Source organism: Abramis brama, assembly GCF_963993115.1.
Source record: "Abramis brama genome assembly, chromosome: 19".
NCBI lineage: Eukaryota > Metazoa > Chordata > Actinopteri > Cypriniformes > Leuciscidae > Abramis > Abramis brama.
In genome coordinates this window covers 18,947,580-18,971,214 of record NC_139981.1, presented here as the reverse complement: position 1 = coordinate 18,971,214, position 23,635 = coordinate 18,947,580, and the positions used below count along the sequence as shown (strand labels likewise).

At 36.4% G+C, this 23,635-nt stretch overlaps 1 protein-coding gene across 2 annotated transcripts in view; it reads right to left on the bottom strand.

Moving 5' to 3' along the window:
- macrod2 (mono-ADP ribosylhydrolase 2) overlaps positions 1-23,635 on the bottom strand; it is a 561,583-nt gene that overhangs the window by 403,831 nt on the left and 134,117 nt on the right. For both annotated transcript variants that reach the window (XM_084093701.1, XM_084093700.1), the window contains exon 4: positions 5,511-5,540. In XM_084093701.1, the coding sequence (XP_083949827.1) occupies positions 5,511-5,540 (30 nt within the window). The remainder of the gene's footprint in view (positions 1-5,510; positions 5,541-23,635) is intronic.

The following is a 23,635-nucleotide window of genomic DNA, read 5'->3' as shown; positions in this document are numbered from 1 at the left end:
TTCCTCTCCTCCCAACGTTTCTTAAAGCATTCTCAATACAATAGGTCCAAATCCACTCCGGGTCTTCTATTTAACGCTTAGGTGAGAAGTTATCTTGAACAAAAATGGATCATTATCTCATGGAAAAATGTATCATTATCCATTTTTAGATATTTCCATATGCAAAACGGACACATCCTCAACACGTCTATTTGAATTTTAGAAATGGTCTACCCAGTAGTGAGTAGGTTGCACAACTGGGGTTTTGCCCAAATAATTATTTTGAAATCCAACTAAAAGCAAACCCTTTAGTTGTGATCATATTGTAAAAACATAATCTTTGAAATGAAGCTGAATGTACAGCTGGTATAGGCTCCGTGGAGATATGTGATGAAACAATAACAACATGTGTTGAATGTGACCAAAATAGAAGCTCTATACAGTGTGTGTCTTGCAGCCAATTTGCGAAACATACTGTACACATCCAATCCACACACATGAATTCACATGCTAAAAGAATATGCAAATCCCAACATGGCACTTGTGCAAACCTTCAGGTATCAATAGGCTCCATTAAGTGTGAAAAAGCAATTTAAAAAGCTATCCAATGGTTGTGTTCTGTCAATGGAGTCACTTTCACTCCCTCAAAAAAAAAATAAAACCCATAATGCCCGCAGGCTAACGGATGTTGCTGGCAACACACACGGTCTTAATTGCTTTTTGCAAGGTCAAGTGACCTACTGCTCCACAGCTCAGAATAAGGAGACATAATTCAAGTATGGAACATGACATGTTCAAATTCCAGCAAGGAGAATCTGGAACTTCACTGGACCACATTACGGTCATACGCACATTTGAAAATAATGAGATAAATAGACTTGAATGGACAATTTTTTTAAATGTACAGTCTTAATGACATTTTCAAATTATATAATGTTTCATTCATATATGGAAATTGTATATTCCACATGATTTACTTTTAAAATTTCCTGTGCCAAAACATTTATGTTAAATCAAAAATTAAGAACTATACAATGTGGAACAGCAGTTAAACAGTGCTAATTTTGGAAAACTCTTAGTGGAATTATAGCAGGGTGATTAAAGAAGGCTTTGAACAGGAAGGGTAACTGCTCTCACTTCTACTCCACTCACATACTCTGGTCTCGCACAAACTTACTAAGACGAAACATCACCTAAAATGCTGTGATTTGTCTGGGTGGTCTAATTTAAACCTCAGTGCTAAACAGGCTAAATCATTTTAATCAGAATGTAAATGAGCCAATATCCCCTCTGAATGAAGATATCAAAGTTCTATCAGATACAGAAGTAGGAAAGTAAAAAGCAAAATCATCATGTTCTACATCAACAACCAGACTGATAGACATCAAGACTTATTTACATCAGACGTAGCCCACCAGGACTCCATCAACATCCAGCAAACTAAACAACCCCAAACAGTTTATATAACCAGTTGCATCTCTAAACTGCCTCATTTACTAGAAAGCAAATATCAAAATATTGCGATCAGTTATGAAGTCGAACAAATTTATTTATTATCTGTGATTACAAAATGTAAGCTAGAAATTATAGTAGCTATAAAGTATCATTACATTCAACCTAATAATTGTTATTACTAAGATTGTTTAGATTAAGGAGAAATGCAAGATTTAAACATGTCTATTCGAAACAAAGTGTAGCTAAAGTGGCAACTAAAGAACGTGCCTTGCTGACCACACCAATTTTATTTTTGATTGAGTTTGTGGCTCAAGAACTGGAAATCACTCGACCACAGCAATGAAACCCTGTGAGAGTCAAAAACTGGGTGGAATGCTAGTACGCTAAAGCCTTAACCGGCAAAACAGTTTACAAGTACAATTAAATGACTGTGACCTTTTGCCCCACCCAGAGTTCAAAGCCCGATGCAGTAGAAACTTTCCCTTCTATTTACATTAAAGAGTCAGCTTTTCTGCCAGATCTTAGGTCATTAGAAAGCAAAACAAGAAAACCTTCAAGAGATAAAATGAAGCCTGTGTCTTTCTTTCTTAAGAGTAGCAAGTAAGATGAACTTGTCACAGATGGAGGTCCTCACCTCGATAAACGATAAGCGGTAGAAAAGGGGGAGAAAAGAAAACACGTTTGTGTATCTGCCGCCCCACTGCTGATATTGTAGGGTCAAGAGATAAAGCCACCCAGGACATTTACGAGTGAGAAAGAAACGAAGAGCTTTGTCTCAAGTGAAATAGGAGAGACCGTTAAAAAAGGGGGGAGGGGAGAGGGAGAAAAGTCACCTTAGATTGAAGTCTCAAAGTATGGGTGTAACGATTCACTCCTTTCCTCGATGCATCAATTACAAATCCTGACGATGCATATCGATCAGGATCGATGCATCGATCTTGAAACATGTATTTTGAATCGTGAATCGTAGATTTCGGTCAATATTCAATTTAAAATGCTAAGAATCTAATTTATTGCGATTCTATAGCAATTCGGTGCTTTCGAATATATAAACATTAAACTACTACATGCGGGAATTAATGGAGACGCACATTACGCACAGTTCCGATGAATGATAAATGAAATGTACCAATGTCGTTAAACTGAATGTGCGAAGGAAACTGCCAAAATAAGTACAACATTAACAACACTGAAATAAGAGCGCACGTTTATCTATCAATCAGATGCGCACTAAAGTTGCGTTCGTTATTATAGCAACAGTAGACACCCGGTGCGTTTTCTTTCAGAATAATCATAAGGAAAATGTTCTGTATAAAGAGAACAAAGAGGGCTTTTCTTACTATTCCGTGAAGAAAAGTTAGTTTAGGATTAGTTGGGAAAGTGCATGATATTCTAGGGTAGTCTCTCCACAGAAACACTGTATACCTGGAACACTTTAATAAGGTTGTGTAGCCATTAACACGATCATGAACTAACAATACTTTTAAAGCCTTTTAAAATTTTGGCTTATGTACATTTGGTTACACTTTATTTTAAGGTGTCATTGTTACAGTGTAATTATTTATTTAAGTACTGAGTAATATTAATCAACTACATGTACTTACTAGGGATAGGGTAGGATTAGGATTTGGTTGAGGGTTAGCTGCATGTAATTATGCATAATTTACTGTTATTGCTATGGTAAGTACATGTAACATATGTAACAAGGACACTGTAAAATAAAGCGTTACCATAAATTTCTACAAATATTAAAATAAAGTTATGTACTACTAACAATAAGAACTAACATTAACAATGGACAAAAGGTTTTGTTTTCTTTTTTGCCCCCACTCTCTGATCCCCTAAAGGCCATCGTGTAATATGCACACTGACTAAGACACACTGGAGGAAGCATTTAAATAATCCTCTGAATGCATATAAAAAAAATGCAGCATCGAATCATTAATCGAATTGCATAGAATTTTTATGTGAATCGTCTTGAATTGAATCGTTCTGAATTTGCAAAAATCGTTCTTTAATCAAAAACTTATGAAACGTGAATCGAATCGATTCGCTGTCTGACCAAAGATTCACAGCCCTATCTCAAAGAAGGTTTTCAGAAGGTAAATACATTTGCATATGTCTGCCTCTACAGCAAGACATTGATGAATGGTTTAACATAATCACACCATAGGCCCAGCTGATCGGCTGACACCTGTCTACACGAAATGTAGTCACATCAAAAACAAATAGAACCCATATTAATTACAGTATACAGATGCCCGTTCAATTTCTGACAAACTTGAGTATTGAGTACCAACAACAGGACAAATAGAAGAGTAAAAGAACGTGTCCTGTTTAAACAGCTCATTTGCATCTCTATGCAGACTTTAAAAGGACCCCAGTGTCAGGAAGAAGAGGATAGTTTATTTTTAATGGCATCCCATATCGCATTAGTGATATATATGTTTTTTTGTAATATTTGACTCCAGATTGTTTCGAGACACAGTAATGGGGAGTTCCCTAAGAAACTTTTGTTGAAAGATAAAGTAGCCAACTGCACTGGATCTGACAGCAGCTACATCGCAAATCATAAGTAAACAATTTCTCAGTAGTTTGTCTGTAAATGACAGTTTAATATGGATAATATGTTCAAAACACTTGTGCAATAGCAAAGGGATGTTGATACTTTGTTCCTATGCAATGACATTAGCCAATCATAACAGTGGCAATCCCAGACTAGTGTAACTGCTTCCCCCTGTTTTCAGAGTTTAACATGCGTTTTCTTATGCTGTCAGTCTTGGATTAGCATTTTCTTCTTTGACACTATACCAAATGTCTTATAGTTATGGGTTAATTGGTTTTCTAGCACTCACATCTGGAGATGGCAATTAGAGGAGACAATACTCTTGATATGGGCTTTGATTAAACTCCCTTCTGTGCTGAAAAAGACAATGAGCTCTTTTTTTTATATATATCAGGGATGCAAGTTTAGTTTGCAGGCTGACATGTTTGGGGAAAAAACAACTCCAGATGCAATGCTAACAGGCATATTTCCTTTCACAGATCTTTTTCAGGTACAAAAATATTCCCACAGAGTGTTACATCAGCCTTCATTCACCTGCCGCTGCTGATGAACATCCTCTAATATTCTCCCTGACACACACGCACGCACACACACCAATATCAAAAGCCAATTACAGCAAAATAATGAAGAAACCAAATTGCCCTCAAGACGTTTCGCATCGTGACAAATCAATAAAAGGACCATGATGACATACAACGAGGTGCCAATAAAGCACAGAGCCGCAGAAGCATTTGACTACCAGACGTGGGGGTCACACTGATTCACTGACAAGTGCTGTGGTAAGTAGTTTTGTCACAGACGTGTGACCTCTAACCTTAATCAGGCTTCTTTTTTTTCTTTTTTTTGCCACTTCTCCAATCAGGGAAATCGGTCACAGTGGTTGATAAGAGTCTATTCTGGAGCTATTATGAAGAAAGACGGGGGTTTGTGGGCTTTTAGTACACATCAGATAACATAAGAACCACACTAAGGAGAGTGTGATGTGAGACAGATAGTGTATCACGAGTGGTAATCGCTTCCTCACGAGGGACCCAATCAAGCGCGGTCGGCTCCCGAGATGTGGCAGGGGAGAGGGACCCTCCCTGACACAGTGGCACAGATGGATAAACAATGGATAGTGCGAATGGGGGCACACGACTGACCTACATTCATTATCTGGGGACTAAACGGATTCCTCTGTAAAAGTGTGGTGTATCAAAATTCCAGATGTAATTGGGTTGATTCATGACCCCACACCCCTGACACTTCTCTACCCCTTCTGCCATGTCTCGTGCTTTGTGTGTAATTACTTGAATCATGTCAAAGTGTGTGCAGAAATGTTTCCAAATGAGGGCCTGGGTAGTGTTGCGCCATCAACCGCCCACACGGGCAACCCCAGACATGGGTTGGACATCTCAGACTCCATCTGCCAGTGGACGGCGATATGTTTTCTGCTGTAGAATCCATGGAGAAACCACCTAACATCTCAAAATGATGTCACAATGAAAACGTAGTAAGATAAGACACTTACCTCCTCCACCACCGAGCAGAGAAGAGTTTGCTGTAGAGGAAACAAAAGAGAGAAAAACAACATGAGTGTCTGAATTAAAGAATGCATTCAAAAGAAGCACTTTAGCTCAAAGCAGAGCACACTATCATTCAGATGAGAGCCAACAGAGATGTAGAACCTGAAGGTCAAGAACACTGGTCATAGCCAGACGTTTGCACTCAATAGAGGTTCGAGGCACCAGTAAACTGGCAGACATACTGCAGAATGCTATGATTACACTTCTAAATGAACGCTATTGAGTGCTAAACGCCTAAGCTGCGTGTTTTCTGTCAGAGCAGAGTGGGCTACATGTAGAGCTGCTGCGGTGAGTTTAAGCAGAAGCGACGGGGGCCCGTGTGTTTCTTTGATGCCATGTTTCTGATCTCAGATCAGAGGCCCGAGGTCGAATGCCTGTCTAAGAAATCTCTCCTGCCGCCCGGATAAGAGTGCTAAAAACAGACGGAGTAAAACTATATTCCACTCCTCTTTACTATGTTTAATGTGTGGCTGATTGTTCTATTTGAGTGTGGCACCACAACCCACAGTTACACCCTTTCTCTGCTAAGTGGTAAGCTAACAAGTGGTTTCATTAGAGAAAAAAAAAGAGGGGTAGGCTAACTGAAACAAAATACAAAATTAGTCCAATTTTTAAAATGCTTATTCTTAAAGTTTGCAAAAGTAAAAGACACTAAATCTATAGCTACCCAAAGTCACACACACACACAGATAGATGATATATGGGCATTGGTGTGTGTGTTTGTGTGTGTGTGTGTGTGTGTGTGTGTGTGTGTGTGTGTGTGTGTGTGTGTGTGTGTGTGTGTGTGTGTGTGTGTGTGTGTGTGTGTGTGTGTGTGTGTGTGTGTGTTCATACATTTATACATACACACCCATTTAATCTATATATATTTTATACAATTTTCAATGAAAACAAATGTTAATTATATATCAAATATCTGCACTGTTCAGAAAGAATGCTAAGATATACATCAGCATTTTAACAGCATAGAAAGGTCCCAAGACTGTGTGCTTCTGTCTGAGCTTTCCCAACAACGACAGCACGGCATTTTCATATCCCAGTGGGGTACGCTGAGAAAGTTGAGAATAATGACCCACGAGGGCCATTTTATTTTTACTTTCTTAAATGTTTCTTTCCCTTTGTGAAGCAAGTCTCTCTGTGGGATACTTTTGATCTCTCTTCCCCTCGCTCCTGCTCTTTTTCTTAGAAAATACACATCTAGGTAAGCATGAAAAAACCCTGCTACCTTCACTGAGATCAACAACAAGACTAACCCCTCAGCAACTGATATCAAGGGAGACATTAAAACCTTCAAAATGGATGGGGACTTTTCCTTAATCTCTTATCATAAGACGGCGGGAGAACAAATGGAGAACAATGCAGAAGAACAAATGGAGAACAGCTGCTGTATAGAAGTAAAAGAGAAAACGTGTGCACTTTCAGAAGAATATCCCAGTGCTGCTGTGCTGTGGAAATGGCTACGCGCAGTATGATCCAAAAAGTGACAGGAAGTCCAAACAGGCCACAGTCAAAATCTAAACAGCAAGAGGAAAAATCACGCCATATTGCAGTTTGATAAAGGTATTAATCATAAAACATATTAGCTCACTGTCTTTTTGTTCTACATTTAATCAATCAGATAGAATTAGAAAATAGTCATGGCTAAAAGTAGTGATCAACTGATATGGTCATATTAATCAAAATGTGAATAAATGTATATACAATACCGGTTAGTACTGGTTAGAATATTTTTTAAAGAAATTAATACTTTTATTCAGCAAGTACATATTAAATTGATCAATAGTGACAGTAAAGACATTTATAATGTTACAAAAGATTTATATTTCAAATGAATTCTGTTTCTTTCTATTCCTCAAAGAACCCTGAAAAAAAATTATGTTTCCACAAAATATTAAGCAGCACAAATGTTTTCAACAATAATAATAAGAAAAGTTTCTTGAGCATCAAATCAGCATATTAGAATTATTTCTGAAGGATCATGTGACACTGAAGACTGGAGTGATGGATGCTGAAAATGCAGCTTTGCCATCACAGGAATAATAAATAATAACTAGTAATTAATAAAATAAATTTTAAAATAGGCAAAATGTATTTTAAATTGTAATGCTATTTCACAAAATTACTATTTTGCTGCATTTTTTATCAAATAAATGTAGCCTTGGTGAGCATAAGAAACATATACACACTATATACAGATTTGGATTTAATTTCTTACTGTTAAAACCTATGGCTGTCAACAAAATATTATATCATAATTAATCTCTAGTCTTTAGAAAGCAGAATGAAAAATTAAACCATAATAGGCTAATATTAAACTTAGAAAATACATTTCTTGATAATTGTACATTAATACAATTTTGACTGCCCTAAAAATTATTTTCTTATTATAAAAGTTGAAAAGTTAAAAGTTGTCTGAATTTGAAAAAAAAAAAAAAAAAAAAAAAAGCAAACCACCAACACTGCCATCTCAATGCCAGAAAGCAGACAGGAAGACAACACATGCTACTTCCTGTATCATCCTAGACCTTTGATCCGCTTGGTGTCCACCCTTGATAAGACCACAACGCTCTACAGAAAAAGACAAAGCTCCGTCTGTACATGAAGTTTTTTTTTTCTGTCCTGTTCAGGTCATAAATCCCAGTCAAAGCTTCCTGCTCTCTCTTAGAGAACGGACGAGGGCCAGTAGGACTCACAGCGGTGGGCGTCCCGCTAAGCTCGTAAATCTAACAATACAGAAACACCAAGATTGTGCTGGTCATTAGTTAGTGTCAGAAAACAACACCGACGCCGGCATCCATGGTGACGACATCCTTGCACATTCCCACACGTCCACACACACACAATCACATCTTTCCTGTGTTTTTCCTTTTGCACTCAGGGTAGATATCAAAAGCAGCTAAAAGCTGCTCACACTTTCCAGTCAGGTCCACAGGGAAATAGTGCATGTCCCCCAGAAAGAAAAAACACCAGAGAAAAAGAGAAACATTCTGCATTAATACATCAAAGAAAATTCGCACATACAAAAACTTTTGGCAGACAGCAAAAAATGAAGACACGCGATAAAGACTGGAACATGTCTATATACAGCGGGCAAACAATGAAGTATTCATCGGTATATTAATTAATCAGATATCTTAAAGTATACTGATAATACAGGACAGTACATTTATTTTAGGGATATTCCCCTCTGGAGTGACCTTAAGTCATGATTAGGCATCTTCAAACAACACATTTTCAAAAATCACATAAATAATTGGACTAGTATTGAATCCTGTGTCTTGCAATATAGGTAAATCTCTCTTAGGTAAAGAAAAAAAAGATTTTTGATCTCAATGGGAACTCAATGGGTTCTCAATGGGAACCCTTCAATAAAGAGACAAATCAAAAAAGCAAATAAACAATAATTAACTAAAACCCATAATGCTATCATTTTCTCTTTCCCATTTCACACCATTCTCCATCTTTTTGTCGCGTAAGTGATGCAATTAATGTAGTGTTCATATTGAAAATGATACAATAAGTAATATACTACAATTACCCAGATGATGATGATGAACAAAAAAAAAAAAAAGAGAGAAAAAAGTTTTTAAATGCTGGATAATTGATGCACTCAAAATACATACAATCTAGGTTTCAGAAGATGTGGGAACTCGGGGAACTTATAAATGTGAGCTGAAAACTGTACTTTACCATCAACCCACATTGTCTGCCTTAACCCTCTGAGGTCTGAGCTGTTTTCTGGGCCCTGGAGGTGTTCTGACATGCTCTGACATTTCTGGTTATTTCTGTTACTTGTGACATTTTCATGGCTAAAGTCTAATTACACTGTATTCAGCACAAACTCTGCTACAATAATATATCAGCAGCATGTATGTAAAAGTTTGTAGTTTTGAGATAATGACATTTATGCGTGGTTTTTGAAAATACAAAAAAAAATTCTCACTGAAATAAGGCCATGAAACCCATACTGATTATTTCTTCACAAGACTTTTGAAAATTGTATGACGTAGCCTAGAATATTTGCTGCAAAACTATGTGAAAATCACCCTGACTGCTCATTCAGATAAGACAATATATTGATTTAAAAATTTTACGACGTGTTTTGTGTGAAAAAGCCTTATGCGAGAGCTCATTAATATGTAAGCTTTTCTCACCTGAGAAAGACAAAGAACCTCCCCTAACGGCCCTATTAGGAGCTATCAGGCCCCTATCATTCTGAGCAACCTTGCACAATACTGTAAATGAGGAGATTTAAAAAATAATGGCTTTTAAATTGTTTGGATTTATTTACAACACAACATAATCCAAAGATACACAACAAATGCCAAAAAAGCACTTCAAAGACAGAGACCTTTGTGCCATTCCTAAAAACATTGTACATACCTTTCATTTCCAAGATTTTCACTTTACCATGTTCACGTACTGAGACTCATGTGAATGTTGAAGTCCTCAGTGGCATCTGGGACCTGAAAAAAAAAAAAGTGAACATACTGATATCAAGAGAAAGGCCTGCATGATTTTGGAAATAAATATTAGATTTTTCTGGTTAAAATTGCTTTTTAAAATTCCTTTTTAAAATTCACAGAATACACACACACACACACGTTTCCAACGATATATAATATAATGAACACCAGGTTTGTTGTGCCTTGTAGGCATAAGGTATATGCGCAGTGCGGATAAAATAATAATAACAATAAATAACCTATAGCAGCCTATAAATCTTCCAAAAGAAGCTAGAGAAAAATATATTGATTATCATGTTACTTCAAATGTTTCCATCCGTTATGATGATATGAAATGAGATAATAATAAAAACATGAAGCCGTTTGGTGCGTTTTGCTTTCATCCAAAATATGATACATTCAAACGCGATCGCTTGCAAAATATGATGCATTCAAACGCGATCGCTTGCAAAATATGATACATTCAAACGCGATCACTCTCAAATATAAAACATTATGGTTACCATAAACATATCTATGTTTGAGCAGATATCCACAAACACAGTAAACACATATGATACATTCAAACGCGATCGCTTGCAAAATATGATACATTCAAACGCGATCGCTTGCAAAATATGATACATTCAAACGCGATCACTCTCAAATATAAAACATTATGGTTACCATAAACATATCTATGTTTGAGCAGATATCCACAAACACAGTAAACACGGGTCTAAATATTATAATATTCCCCATATATCTAGCAACAGTTCAGCTGCAACGTGACATTTATGCAACAATAACAAACTAGGCTATGTAAGAATTTCTTACCTTATCTTTCTTGTCTTCAAATCGCGTTCTTCTTCTTCTGAGGTAGCCTAAATCCAATGTAAGCTCAGGCACGTCTTTCAAACTCGACGAAAAGTGAAGTGAAGTGTTTTGTTGTTGAGGTAACGAGCGCGTTCGCGTTCCATGTGGAGATTTGCATGTGAATATCTTTTGCGCGAGTAGGCGTGGCCAAATTAACTGTAATGAGCAAGCGTTTGAGAAGCTGGACATCTTGTTGGTTTTATACAAATTACTTAAACAGAGAATATTTGTTTTCGTTTTGAATCCGATCATTTAAAAGTACACACTTAAATGTTTATAAAGGTATATGGCTCATAAATGTGTGACAAGTATTCACTGAGTTTTGTTTCAGTTTATAGACGTGCTCAAGAAAAAAAAGTTCACCGCGACAGAGAGGCAGAACGCACACCCTGTTTATTTTCTTTATTTTACAAAAGCACAATGTTTTGATTTGATTGTAAGTGGACACATACAAAAGGAGAAATATCACACATTCTTTTTTTATATTTCTTTTTTCTGTATGACCATAAATGATGGAGTAATTTAAGTTTATAGTGCTACAATGTGGAGAAAATCCGGCAAAACGCGTCGGCGCGTTTGTCGACCTCAGAGGGTTAAGGCCCATGTAGGTATACTTCATTTTCTCAACTCACAGTTGAGTGCGTGAGCCTTTCAAAGTATACTCCTATGGCCATGAGTGCGGAAATACACTTTCGTAGCATACGCACTATCTAGTGGACTTTGTTTTCTCACACATGTACTCTTGTACCGTCCGTGCAGACAAAAAAAAAAACCTAATGAAAATGATGTCAAGCGGACAGTGCGTGAACCAAAGTATACCATGGGCTTTATGTTTCAGTATTTGTATAATATATAATTTTTGCACATTTGGACTAGGTTAGCTAATCTGCTAAAGACAGCAGTAACTAAACCAGAGGGTCCATGTTTAAAGCTACATTTCCCTCAAATCTTAAACAATGAACACATATTTGTAAAACAAATGTTAAGGTGCGGTCAACATCTACTGTTTTGCTAATGAAATCCAGTCATTTCAATAGCGAGAATCCACAATATTGGGAATTTTGTGTAAGAGCGAAAGATTTCCCCATGCAGATTTTACAACGGGTTCAAGTTGGTAACGCAGATTCACAGTTGACCAACTCTGCTGCTTGGTTTGAAAGTAACTTCTGTGTGAGCTTTGCTTAACACATCAACATCACTAAGCTATTGAAAATGTCACAAAAAATGTCGCTAATGTGACCACACCTTTATTGTTAGAATAGAGACGATATTATCACATACTTGTACAGCCTGACCTCATGACAAAATGTTTGAATTAGTATGATGTGATTGATTCATATGGAAATGTAACATTATTAGAAAAAAAAGCATGAAGATCCACCCCCAAACCTACCCGTCAGTAAGGTGTGAGCAAGAGCAGATCGTATGAAAACGTACTAATGAGATTCATACGCATTAGACACCAATTTGCCAAAACATAGAAATTACGGATTTCCATGAGAGTTTGTTGTACTGGTACGATAGTGTAAGTGTAGAGTACATTTCAGATACAGATAGATTAAGTACACCCTTTGCATGCTAAAGTAGAGAAATTGCATTTCTTAATTAATCTGTTTTATGAGAACCTGTCACCCTTAACAAGCTTCAAGAACTTTTCACATTTTAATCCATATTCTTAGTTGCACAATATCAGAATATGTAATTAACTGACTAACTCCGTCTGGCATAAAGAATGAAGATGCAAGAGTAAAGCAAGTACACAGTCAGCATTAACCTGAGGCTAAAGGAAAAATTATCTGCCAAGACCTCAAATGAACCAAGCTAAGACACTTTACTTGAAAACAACTTGATTTTCTTCTCTGGTTTCATACCCCCTTTTTTCCTGTAGTTTGCTTCTAAATGAACACCAAATCCTCAGCTTTTTCACATTCATGATGCCAAGTTCAAAACACCAATATAATTTTCCTCAGAGATTTTGAACCTTCCTATAAAACTGAAGTGAGCATAAACAGAAGCATGTTGATGGAAGAAACAGAGCCGCTATATTTAGCGGCCAGACAAACTGAACATGCCAGTATCTAGCTGAAATGATTTGCTTTTTAATAATAAAGAAGGCTAAGAACAGGATTCCACAGAGTACATTCCCATTTCAATAATCTGAGCATCGATAAAAGTGTTGGAACTAGTTACAGCAGTGGGGAATTCAGTACTTCAAATGTCCAGCCATGTGAAAATAAGCTTGGAAACCTCAAAATAAGGATAATAGGTGAATCACCCTTCAGTTTACACACACACACACCAAACTTTCCACTTCACAAGACAGCTTAACTAGGTCTGCCAGTCAGCCCAGAATTTTAGGGTGAAGTCATTAGTACAGTAAGCAATGTGTTGTACACCATCACACACAGACACACTCACAAAGCGCCCTGCGAAAACGCTGAAGGCAGAAAATATCAGGGAGACCTATCTCATGTCAGCAAAGCTCGGCGTTAAATTGAACCAAGTCTTGTGGGTAATGATAAGACTCTTCATTAGCCACTGAGACACAGAGAGAGAGAGAGAGAGAGAGAGAGAGAGAGAGAGAGAGAGAGAGAGAGAGAGAGAAACTAGGCTGTATTTCTTATTTGCAGCACATTAAAAATACATGCGGTTTTGCCTGGCCCAGACGCAGCGTAGTGTGATAACTCTACTCGGCTCTTTGGTTCTTTATTGCGCCGAGCATTCCCGGAGGAATCCGTCTGCAACTGCTGAGCACCAGAGCAGGACAAGCTGAATCAGAGAGTATGGGACCAGAACAGATCTCTCATCTCATCTCACTCTCTCTGTACGCATACAGTTATATAGCAGTCAAGGGAAGAAAGCGCCGAAAGCACTGAAAGCACTCAGTGTTGTACCACTCTTGATCAAAGTCCCTCTTCTCCAGATCAGTGAGGTCCGTTCACCAGGCGCACCAATCCAGTCCCGCATCTCTGCCTGCAACAACTGTTCAAGGAGGAATACTCAATCTTCTGGATGTCCTGGTATATGATGATCAAGAGATCGTCATTCATAACTCCCAAGGCCAGCTTGAACCAGTTTTGAGAAGTCTTGAGGTTTTGAAATGATTGAATCAAATGAGCATTGTTCTTGTTAAAAACAATTACTGGAAAAAACGTTTGTTGATGAAAAGTTTTGCCTCACAAAAAAGCGTGTCATAATGTAATTTAAAGGATTTGTAATTAATAATACCAAACTTTTTTTTTTTTTTTATAATCCAATCATAGTCAAACTGATGCAAATGCAAGCAATGTTTTAGTCATGATGTAAATACGTTCTTGCCATAATAACGCACTAAAACACTAACAATGAATATCTAAAGAATAAACACTTGCACTTTAAACTGAACCATTTTCAAAGACTAAAATCAGATACCATTTAAGTAAAACTGACTAAAATGAACAACATAGTTCAAAATAAAAAATATATTTTTTTAAAAGACTAAAACAAATACTGTATTATTAAACATGAGTCTGAATCTGGCAAGGAGACAGACATCTAAAGATGACCCTGATGTGCTGTATAATGGCCTTATACTGCAAGTAACCCACAGATTCAGAAGGCAGGGTCACATAGCTCTAGGAAAAGCTTCTAGGCACTCATTTATAAACAATATCAATCACGACAGTAGCCGATAACAAACCAAACTACTGCTCAATTCTTAACTGACCTGCAAGTTCAAACTTCTATTAATGAGCACAAAATTCACTTTTTGTTGTTCTGGTATCAAACCTCTTCTATATACACAAGGGTCAACACATGTTTTCAAACTTATGAAATAATAGTATTTCCCATTTTCATAAATAAATGGCCGCAGCATCCGTTCATCTCAACAGAAAGTTATACCAAGAGATCTGTTCAACATATCACATATCACCATAAAATGTTATGTTGAGAACAATTAACAGATGCAACACTGAGGCACGGTGTCACAAATGATGATGGTGGCATCATGGGACCTGCTGAGAACAGAGACAACAGAGCTCTGATGGTTACGTGGAACGCCCCTTTTACTTCATGTGTCAGAAGCGTTACGGGTGGCCCCGCCATGCCTGGTGAAGAAACGTTTCTCTGTGCTCCTCATCAAATGCAAAGAGAGAGAAAACTAGGCTACATAATTCATCAAGCTGCACGCTTTTCATGCCGCTCTTAACTTGGAGTTTTCCTCTGAAAGACACGAAAAATCGCTCTTATGAAGGAGAGCAGCTTTTACTTTTTCTCTTAAGACCAGAGTAATATGGATTTATCTTTAAAAGAAATTGTAGATCCAATATAATCCTATAAAACTGCATGCATTTAGAAATGTGCAGCTATGTCTACATTAGATTAGTCTTCATGTCAGTCATGCTGTTCTTGTGTTCATTTGTTGATGTGTATCTTATTGAAACAGAAAGCTGGGATATTGAAGATGACATTAAATAAATAAATAAACTTAAAAAAGGGTCTTATGGAGTATTATTTTGACCACTATTAGCAACTATAGCATGCAGAAGCAATTTTAATTTCATAATGTCTTTAACTATTATTAGTAAAAATATCAGTTGCAATAATATAAAATTAAAGCCAACCTGCATTAATGTTACAAAGAACATGGACCAAAATATGAATCCCTATATTTGTGTTTGTACATCATCTCTTTTCCACCTCCGTGTAGTCTTCTAATCACTATGGCTTAATTCATTCTCAACTTCCATCTTTCCTGCATCCCTTTTCCGATCCTTAGATTTGATGTGCAGAAGGGAAAGCAATAACAAACAATAATGGTGAAAAATAATGATGCTCCTGCTTGTGAATGCAAAGATGGACTAATGCATTCTGCAAGGTGTTATGATTCATCGTCTGAGACCAAATAAATAAATAAATAAATAAATAAATAAATAAATCGGATCAAATAACAGGGACAAAAAAAAAAAACAGTCTCTTTCAGTTAGTCTGGCCTAAATGACTTCTATCCTTGTACCCTGAAACAACATTATAGTTGATTCAAAAAGAGGTAATGTAGAATACTTACATAAGAGGCAGGAAATGGGTCAAGACTGCAAGAGAACAGACTCATCAAAAAATAATTTGTTCAGTATCATGCAGGCCAGTGTACGAGAAAAGATCTACTGCTAATATATTGCTGAGACAGATTGTGAAACTTGCAGAAAAAATACATTGATAAAAAAGCGTGAGGGATTGTACTGGCTGTACAATGAGTGGGATTAAAATGACCTCATGAGGACCTACAGAAATAAGAAAAACGATGCAGAAAATGCAACCTGAATCAAGGCAAATGCTTTTATGTGAGCCACATACATTCATGGCCACATGCTCACAAGCACCATAAATGTCAAACTTTCTGATGTTGGATTTAGTCAGTTTGTTGTTTACTGAGATCAACTTTGCTTCCATAGGCTATTGCATTCCTGGATTTATTGTATATAAATATGTTTTATATAATAATTGGTAAATTTGTAACATGCAGATGATTTGTACATCATTAAATACTTCACCTAATTTATTAACTTAGTTATTAATATTGTAATTTAGTTTATTTTTTAACAACATTATTACTTAAAATTAATATTAATATGCTTTATGTCCAAGATGCTCTGTTCCATATGAAAGTGCATAAGGACCAACTGTGTATGGAAGTGTATGGAAAACAGCAGCTTTGCATTTTTGAGTGAACAATCCCTAAATAAGCAAGTATCATTATGTAGGTTTCTGGTATTTCAACTTTTATGCAACATAAATCGCAGTTGCCCTGTTCAAAACATCCAATAGCGGGTATAGAGGACATTGAACTAATGATGAAAGCCAGACTAAAGGGTAATGTAGTTTGCTTTGTACTCTTTCTGGGATTAATAGTCATTTCGGGTCATTAAAAAAAAGACAATTGTAGGGAGTTCAGTGAAACTGGTATACATTTCAAAACATTCTTATATGTTCCTGCCACTTGAAGTTACAACTAAGGCTGGTTTTTACACCTCAAAGGGAAAAGCATTACGCTTGGGTTAAAAACGCACACCGACGGCACCCACTGTTACTCGCTGAGCCATAAAGAGGAGATAAACAAGGTTATTACCTAAACCTGCATGCTATCATTAGTGCCCAGGGCCACACACAAATAAAGGCCATATCAGAGCATCATGGGCACTGAAAACTTATAGCAGCATTCACCTGAATGTAAAACCATCAAAGGAAAAGTAGTGCCTGTTTATTTCTGCATCTATTAGCGGTCCGCTATTCAGAAACCTCGCCGAACTTAAAAAGCACATATGCAGCTCATAGTTTTATCTTTAGAAACATAATGAGTACCAAAATTAAGACAACATGCAACTTTTTAAAACACAAGCTACCAAGGTAATCGTAACCATACTAAGTAGATTATGACCGGAAAAACAAAAAATTTAAAGGAAAAAACAAACCTGAAGATGTCTTTAATTATAGTTAAAAAAAAAAAACATTGTGAGGGGGGTGACATAAAAGCATTAACCAACACCAGCTCTTGCATCTGGAATCAAAAGATCTGATTTCTTTCTTTAGATCTTCACAGATGTTTTGATTGAACCAAATGACATTCATCAAAGAAAAAAAGAAAAGAAAAAATACTTCAGCTCGTTGATGACGTCTGTTTATAGTTCAGAAATGCACATTTTAAGTTGAGTGTAGCTAAGAAAGTATTTGAGGAATGCATGTTATGTCTGAGATAAGTAGCAAGGGGAAGGTTTGAAGGCCAAGAAAAAGGCAATCAGTCTGAATATTAATGACAGAGATTTGCATAAGCTTCTATTTGAATTTGAAAGGCATCTAAATGGAAGTAGAAGAGGTTATATTTTTGACAGCCCAAATCGCATGCACATAAAAAGTAAATAAATAAATAAAAAGAAAACCTTTTTTTTTCAGGTACAGGCTCTTTTTTTTTCCTTCTTATCATCTAATAAGAATACTACGCAAAACAACAGAATATTATGGGTTTGCTACACTGTTATCAGAGTCGATTACATTGTTTACAGAGCAAAGCATAAGTACAGCGTTCCTTAGATTTCTTTTGTATTGATAAAATTATTTGTAAAGCACTCGGATATTAGATGCTTGAACTACAGAACAATAATTTGTATCCTGCTTTCCCAGTGACTTCCTGTCTCCCTTATCATGGTACACAGGACAGAACAGAAAAAAAAAGAAAAAAAACATTAGAGGCAGAAATCCCATGCTTTTTGTAAGAGGTCATGGCCTTTTCAACTGGAAAAAATAATTGGTATTCTATTAAATAGATATTTAAATGTACAGTAGTGGTCAAAAGTAATGTCTGAAGGACATATTTGTTTTTAATGACACTATAAAATATTTTCCTCATATTTTGATGGTTTAATCAAACTTGTATTTATAAAATATTTTAAATATGAGGGAAAAACTAAACACTCCACTCTACTCCGTTTCATTGTGTTATCACAAATACAACTCCAAGCTCAACTATGCAATATACTTACAAAATGCTTCACACAAATATTAGGGTTTTTAATGTGTTTTTTTATGCAACTGGGTTGCAAAAAGGGTAAACAAACTTAAAATAAAACAGTTCATATATTTTGTGTGACCATGGAAGATTGACGATAAACATTTTCTGAATGTTAAGTATCTCCTTTTACAAAAATGCACTTGACATTACATTGCTTTCTATCTAAACATCTCTACAACGGAGAGCTGTCTCGTTTTGCTGGCCAGCCCAAATCTAGAGAGCCTGATGAAATAGTTTAGCACCATATTCTTCTCTAAAACAATGTAAATATTAAACTAGAAAGGGTTCAAGCGTATATGAGAGTGTGTGCATATGAGTGTGTTACATAAACGATAGTTTGCATTCGGCGGTGGAATTCCCACAGTGTGGATAATTGGCTTACGTCTCATGATCCTTTTATTCCTCTCAGAACTCCACATTTCTGACGCAGGCCAAATAACGACTAACGCCTTTGTATCACGCTGCCACAGCATCTGGCAGAATTCATTTTCAGAAGCCACTGACAGGAAACAGTAAATTGTTATTGGAGAATAAGTGATACCGAGCTTGAATATGCTTGGGGGTTAAGTAAGACACAAGATTCGACTCCCTCCTGCTCTCCAGGAAGAGCACAAGCGCTAATCCTGATGTTGTTCACTCTAGCAGCTAAACATGGGAGCCAGACATTTTTAGACTGCTTCAGCATCTATAGAATAAAATGATCCAATATTAATTGAAACCGTAGCATTAAGCTCAATTAGGGAAAGTCTACAGCATTAGCAATTGATGTGTTGCCTATTTTACATATCAGCAGTAGATTGTAAATCATCATTGAAAAGAAAAGACAAACCCCAAATGAATTTTTGTTCAATCAGATCCCTTTAGGATGGCAGGCACGTTTCACAAGTACCTGCTGATTAGCTGTTGGAATTAGGATGTGAGATAGTAATAAATTAAAATAAATAAAATAGAATAATATAGAAACTTAAATAATCAAAAGTACAAAATAAAACAAATAAAATAGTACAAATTATATAATAAAACATGAAATAATTAATTATACATAATAAATTAGGTGTGATTTGACATGTTCAGAAATATTACCAAATTAAAGTGTCCCATTGATTATACTGTAAAACAAATTATAAGATCAATAAGTTATGACAACATGTTTTTACATTGCTTTATCTCATCAAGTTAAGCGATTTTAGTTATACAATATTCAACTAATTTTTTTAAGTCAGTTTAATGTAATTTAAGTTGAAATTACTTAAACATCCAAGTTGATGGTACTTAATTTAAGGCAGCAACGTTTTTTTGTTTGTTTTTTTTTTACAGCTCCTGTATTACTGCAAATAAACCTCAATGTCTAGATCACACCTCAGTTAAAATGTAAATATAACCTTCTGGCTGGCAGAAAATGAAGATCTGATGGAAAAACTCCCCCTTCACTGGCTGAGCATGGCACAAATAGGAGAAACACTTTCCGACAGGATAGATGGATGAGAATAGTGAGATAAAAGACAAGTCAAAACTAGCTTCCTTCTAATGAAAAACACCTTCAATCTCTACTAGAGACTGTGAAATGCTCTACAGATAAATTCTCTAAAAGATGTTCCATTTCCCTACATTTCTACCAGGTAAACATTACAGCTCAAGAAAATTGTGTGTTTAGGCTGGCCAACAAGAATTGCCTCAGTCTTTAACCAGTACACCTCCATGACCTTGCATCAAGGACACTCCATTTGAAATGCATTGAATGTCACAGCATTCATTTCAGCACACGCTTAACTCGACTTGGCTCTTCTGTCAGTGACCAATCAGTTTAGATGTGCCGAGACAGGCCCCTTGTTCTAAGATCCCAGCCTGCTTGTTTGCTGTCCTGTTTGATCTTCTTTTCCTTAACCAGATGAGGGTGAAAAAGTGCATTTCAAAAGATTCCATTTGGCAAAAAAAAAGTCCCGTGATCCCTGTTGATTAATTGGGGCTTTTGGAATAGGGGCCGTAAATATTAGTGTCACTTCCTGGCAAGCTTGCCAAGCTCAGACACGTCAGGACCCTACGGTGCACCTGTCACCTGAGGTGACCCTCCACCTTTGTTTGTGTCCACACATGGTGGTTACTGCAAAGTTGCATGCATTTAGTCAACAAGGCTGAGGTCAAATTAAAGTGAAGCAACAGATGGGTTGAATGCATATGTGATTAAAACTCAATGCAATTAGGGCTTCTGGAGTAGGAAGAGTATGCATGAATACAGGTAGACAAAACTATCCAGAGATATATGCTACACCTGGCTCGAGTCAGAAATGTCTCCCTGTATCTCTCTCTCTCTCTCTCTCTCTCTCTCTCTCTCTCTCTCTCAAAGCAAGATAAAAACGTCATGGAAAGTCTCCATCTGTTCAATAGTTTATTCAATCATCATTACTTTTGGATGCTTTACTTGCAGCTGAGTGAAAAATGGCCTCCAAGTTAGACTTGATCTTGATAAACAGCTTCCTCAGGGGGTGGACCGTGTGACCTTAACTTTCTGCACAACTATTGCCTTGCTGCATGTCACATCTAACATTAAAGGTTTATTTTTATATTGTAAGAATTTCACATTTATTCTCTAAAGAAACAACATAAAGACAGTAGCCTATATTTTAAATATTTGTTTAATGGCATCTTTTTATGAAAGAAGGCATCACCAATACCAATACTGCTACTGATATTTCTATGATATTTTTATTATTTTTTTCTAAATGTTAGCCATTACTAATTATAGCCATTTAGCATTACAGTATAATTTAAATGAATCGATTTTAACATTTATTGGGCTTTTTTTTTTAAATACTTTTATTTTAAGTAAATTGAAAACAATCTTCACATAAACCCATTATAATAAATGTCACATTTGCCAGTGCTTTACAATATATCAGGGCTTATTTTTTTTCTATTGGCCCAGTCAGACCAGTTTTGCACTTACAAGATTTTTATGTAGGTCTAAAAAGGTAGGATATATACAGAAATCAAATAAAGTTATCAAACACTTCAAAGTCATCACTGCATAAATTATAAATGAAATATAGATTCATCCTTATTAAAGCTACAAAAGTTATTCAGTCAAGAGCAGTGAGTGATTTTTTCTTTTTCTTTTGTTCTTTGATTATCCAGGTTAATTAGGCTGCTGTCACTTTAAGACACTGACACTTACCGCACTTTATCACAACTCCAGGTTAATTTAAGACTTAATTTAACTCATTTAAATGTTGTGTTTTTGTCAGTTCAAGCGCTGTGCGCATGAGCCATGCGTGTCACACAGACAGGAGAAATCAAATCAATAAAATAAAAAAATAAAATCACAGATTCCTCACACAATGATATTCAACAAAACTATCAACTAACCATGTATGTAAAAACGTTTTTCCTTGAATGCCATTTTCATTCAAGTATTCACAAAACTGCTGTAGCAGAGTCTTAGCCGACTATAAGCTGCTGCTGCAAGCCGCTTAAACCCGGGACTAGATATGCTGCTCTCGTCCCACCAATCTCAGTATTCAATTTAAAAGGCCCAGTGAGAGCCTACAGCTTGATATAATAGATGCACCACTGCTAAATTGGGATTTGGCATCAGATTAAGCTCTTTATGATATTTCTCCCTGAACAGACTAAAAGAATGTGACATTGGTAGGATTAGAAGAGAACTTCAAAGCAGTGGGAATTTGTGATCATTAATGGACATCCTAATTACTAAGGATGCACCAGAGCACTCATTCTCATAATTTACGATTCACGACTTGAAAACGTGCCTCATTGGCATCTCTCAGATGAATTCTGCCACGTCGCTGCACCTATAGATTATAAAGACTCTTCAAGAAAGTCCTTTTTCATACACAAGTGAGCACTGCTCATTTAGAAAAGATGATCTGACTTATCCTGTAAAAAGTATTTAATGCTAAAGTGACTAAACATTTTTCAATCTCTTCTACTTCAACTCTGAGTGTACTGTAGGTTCACTCCCACACACAAACAGAAACAAAAGACATTTTCTCTAACTAAGACACTCAGAAATGTAGCCTACAGCTCATCTCTTCAGCTTTCATCTCAATTTCTGTCTTCCTGTAATGTGGGCATGCCACACACAGCCAGGAATTCAACATGAAATAGTTTACAGATATCTAAAGCTCTGGAGGAGGCGGCACACCCTGTTTGTACTTGAGGTGGATCCATCAAACTGGTGTATTGAACTCCCAGAGCGCCTCTCTTCCTCAAATCTCCTGACACACTTTCATGTGAAGTCAGTGCCAGACCTGAAGGAGGAAATCAGTCTGGGCTCTGCTAAGGTTCTTGTCAGGGTGACAGGAAAACCCCAAAGGTATTTTTGTTCAACATGATCGTCCAATCAGATATCTCCTAGGATGGCTGGCATGTTATACAGGTGCCTGATGATTGGCTGCTAGTTATTTTAAATAAAATAATGAAATTAAATAAAAACAAAACAAAATGACAATAAAATAATCTAAAATAAATGACAAAAACAAATGTAAAATAACAAAAATAAAACTATAAAAAAATGGAAAATTGGAAACAATAAGAAAATGAAATAAAAATAGATCCAATTATATAGAAAAAATAAATGCACAGATTCCAATAAAATAAAAGATGATGTTCCATTCAATACAGCTACCACCTAATATACTGAAGGGAAGAGTGTGACGATGGCAATATTACATTTCCTTGAAACGGGTCGTGGAAGCAGAGCAAAACCTGGCTGCTGGGAGAGGCACTCAGGGGAACATAACGACAAAATGAAAGTTAAAAACTTTCCAGAAGACTAAAGCAATAGGTCATTCTGTGGATTCCCAGTCGCTTGGGTATGAGACACCTTACAAAATGCAAACAGTGTTTCAGATTCCAAAAGAATAAAAAGATGGGTCCATTCAATAAAACTAACAGCTAAACATTTAAGGCATTTCAGAATGTGGAATATAATGCACTTCCATCATTAATTAAAAAAGGCAGAGAAAAGCAGTTCGAGGAAAGACTTTGTGGTCCGCCCCGACTTTTAAAGCATTGGCCTTCCACTTTATCTTGATGTCTCTGTAAAGCACAACCCATTAAAACATGCCCTCGATTAGATCTGTGGTTACAGCTAACTGCATGGATCATACAAGATCAGGATGTTTTGAGGTTTTGGTTAAATAAAGAAAGGAAAAAAAAAAACAGCAATATTGCATAAATGACAAAG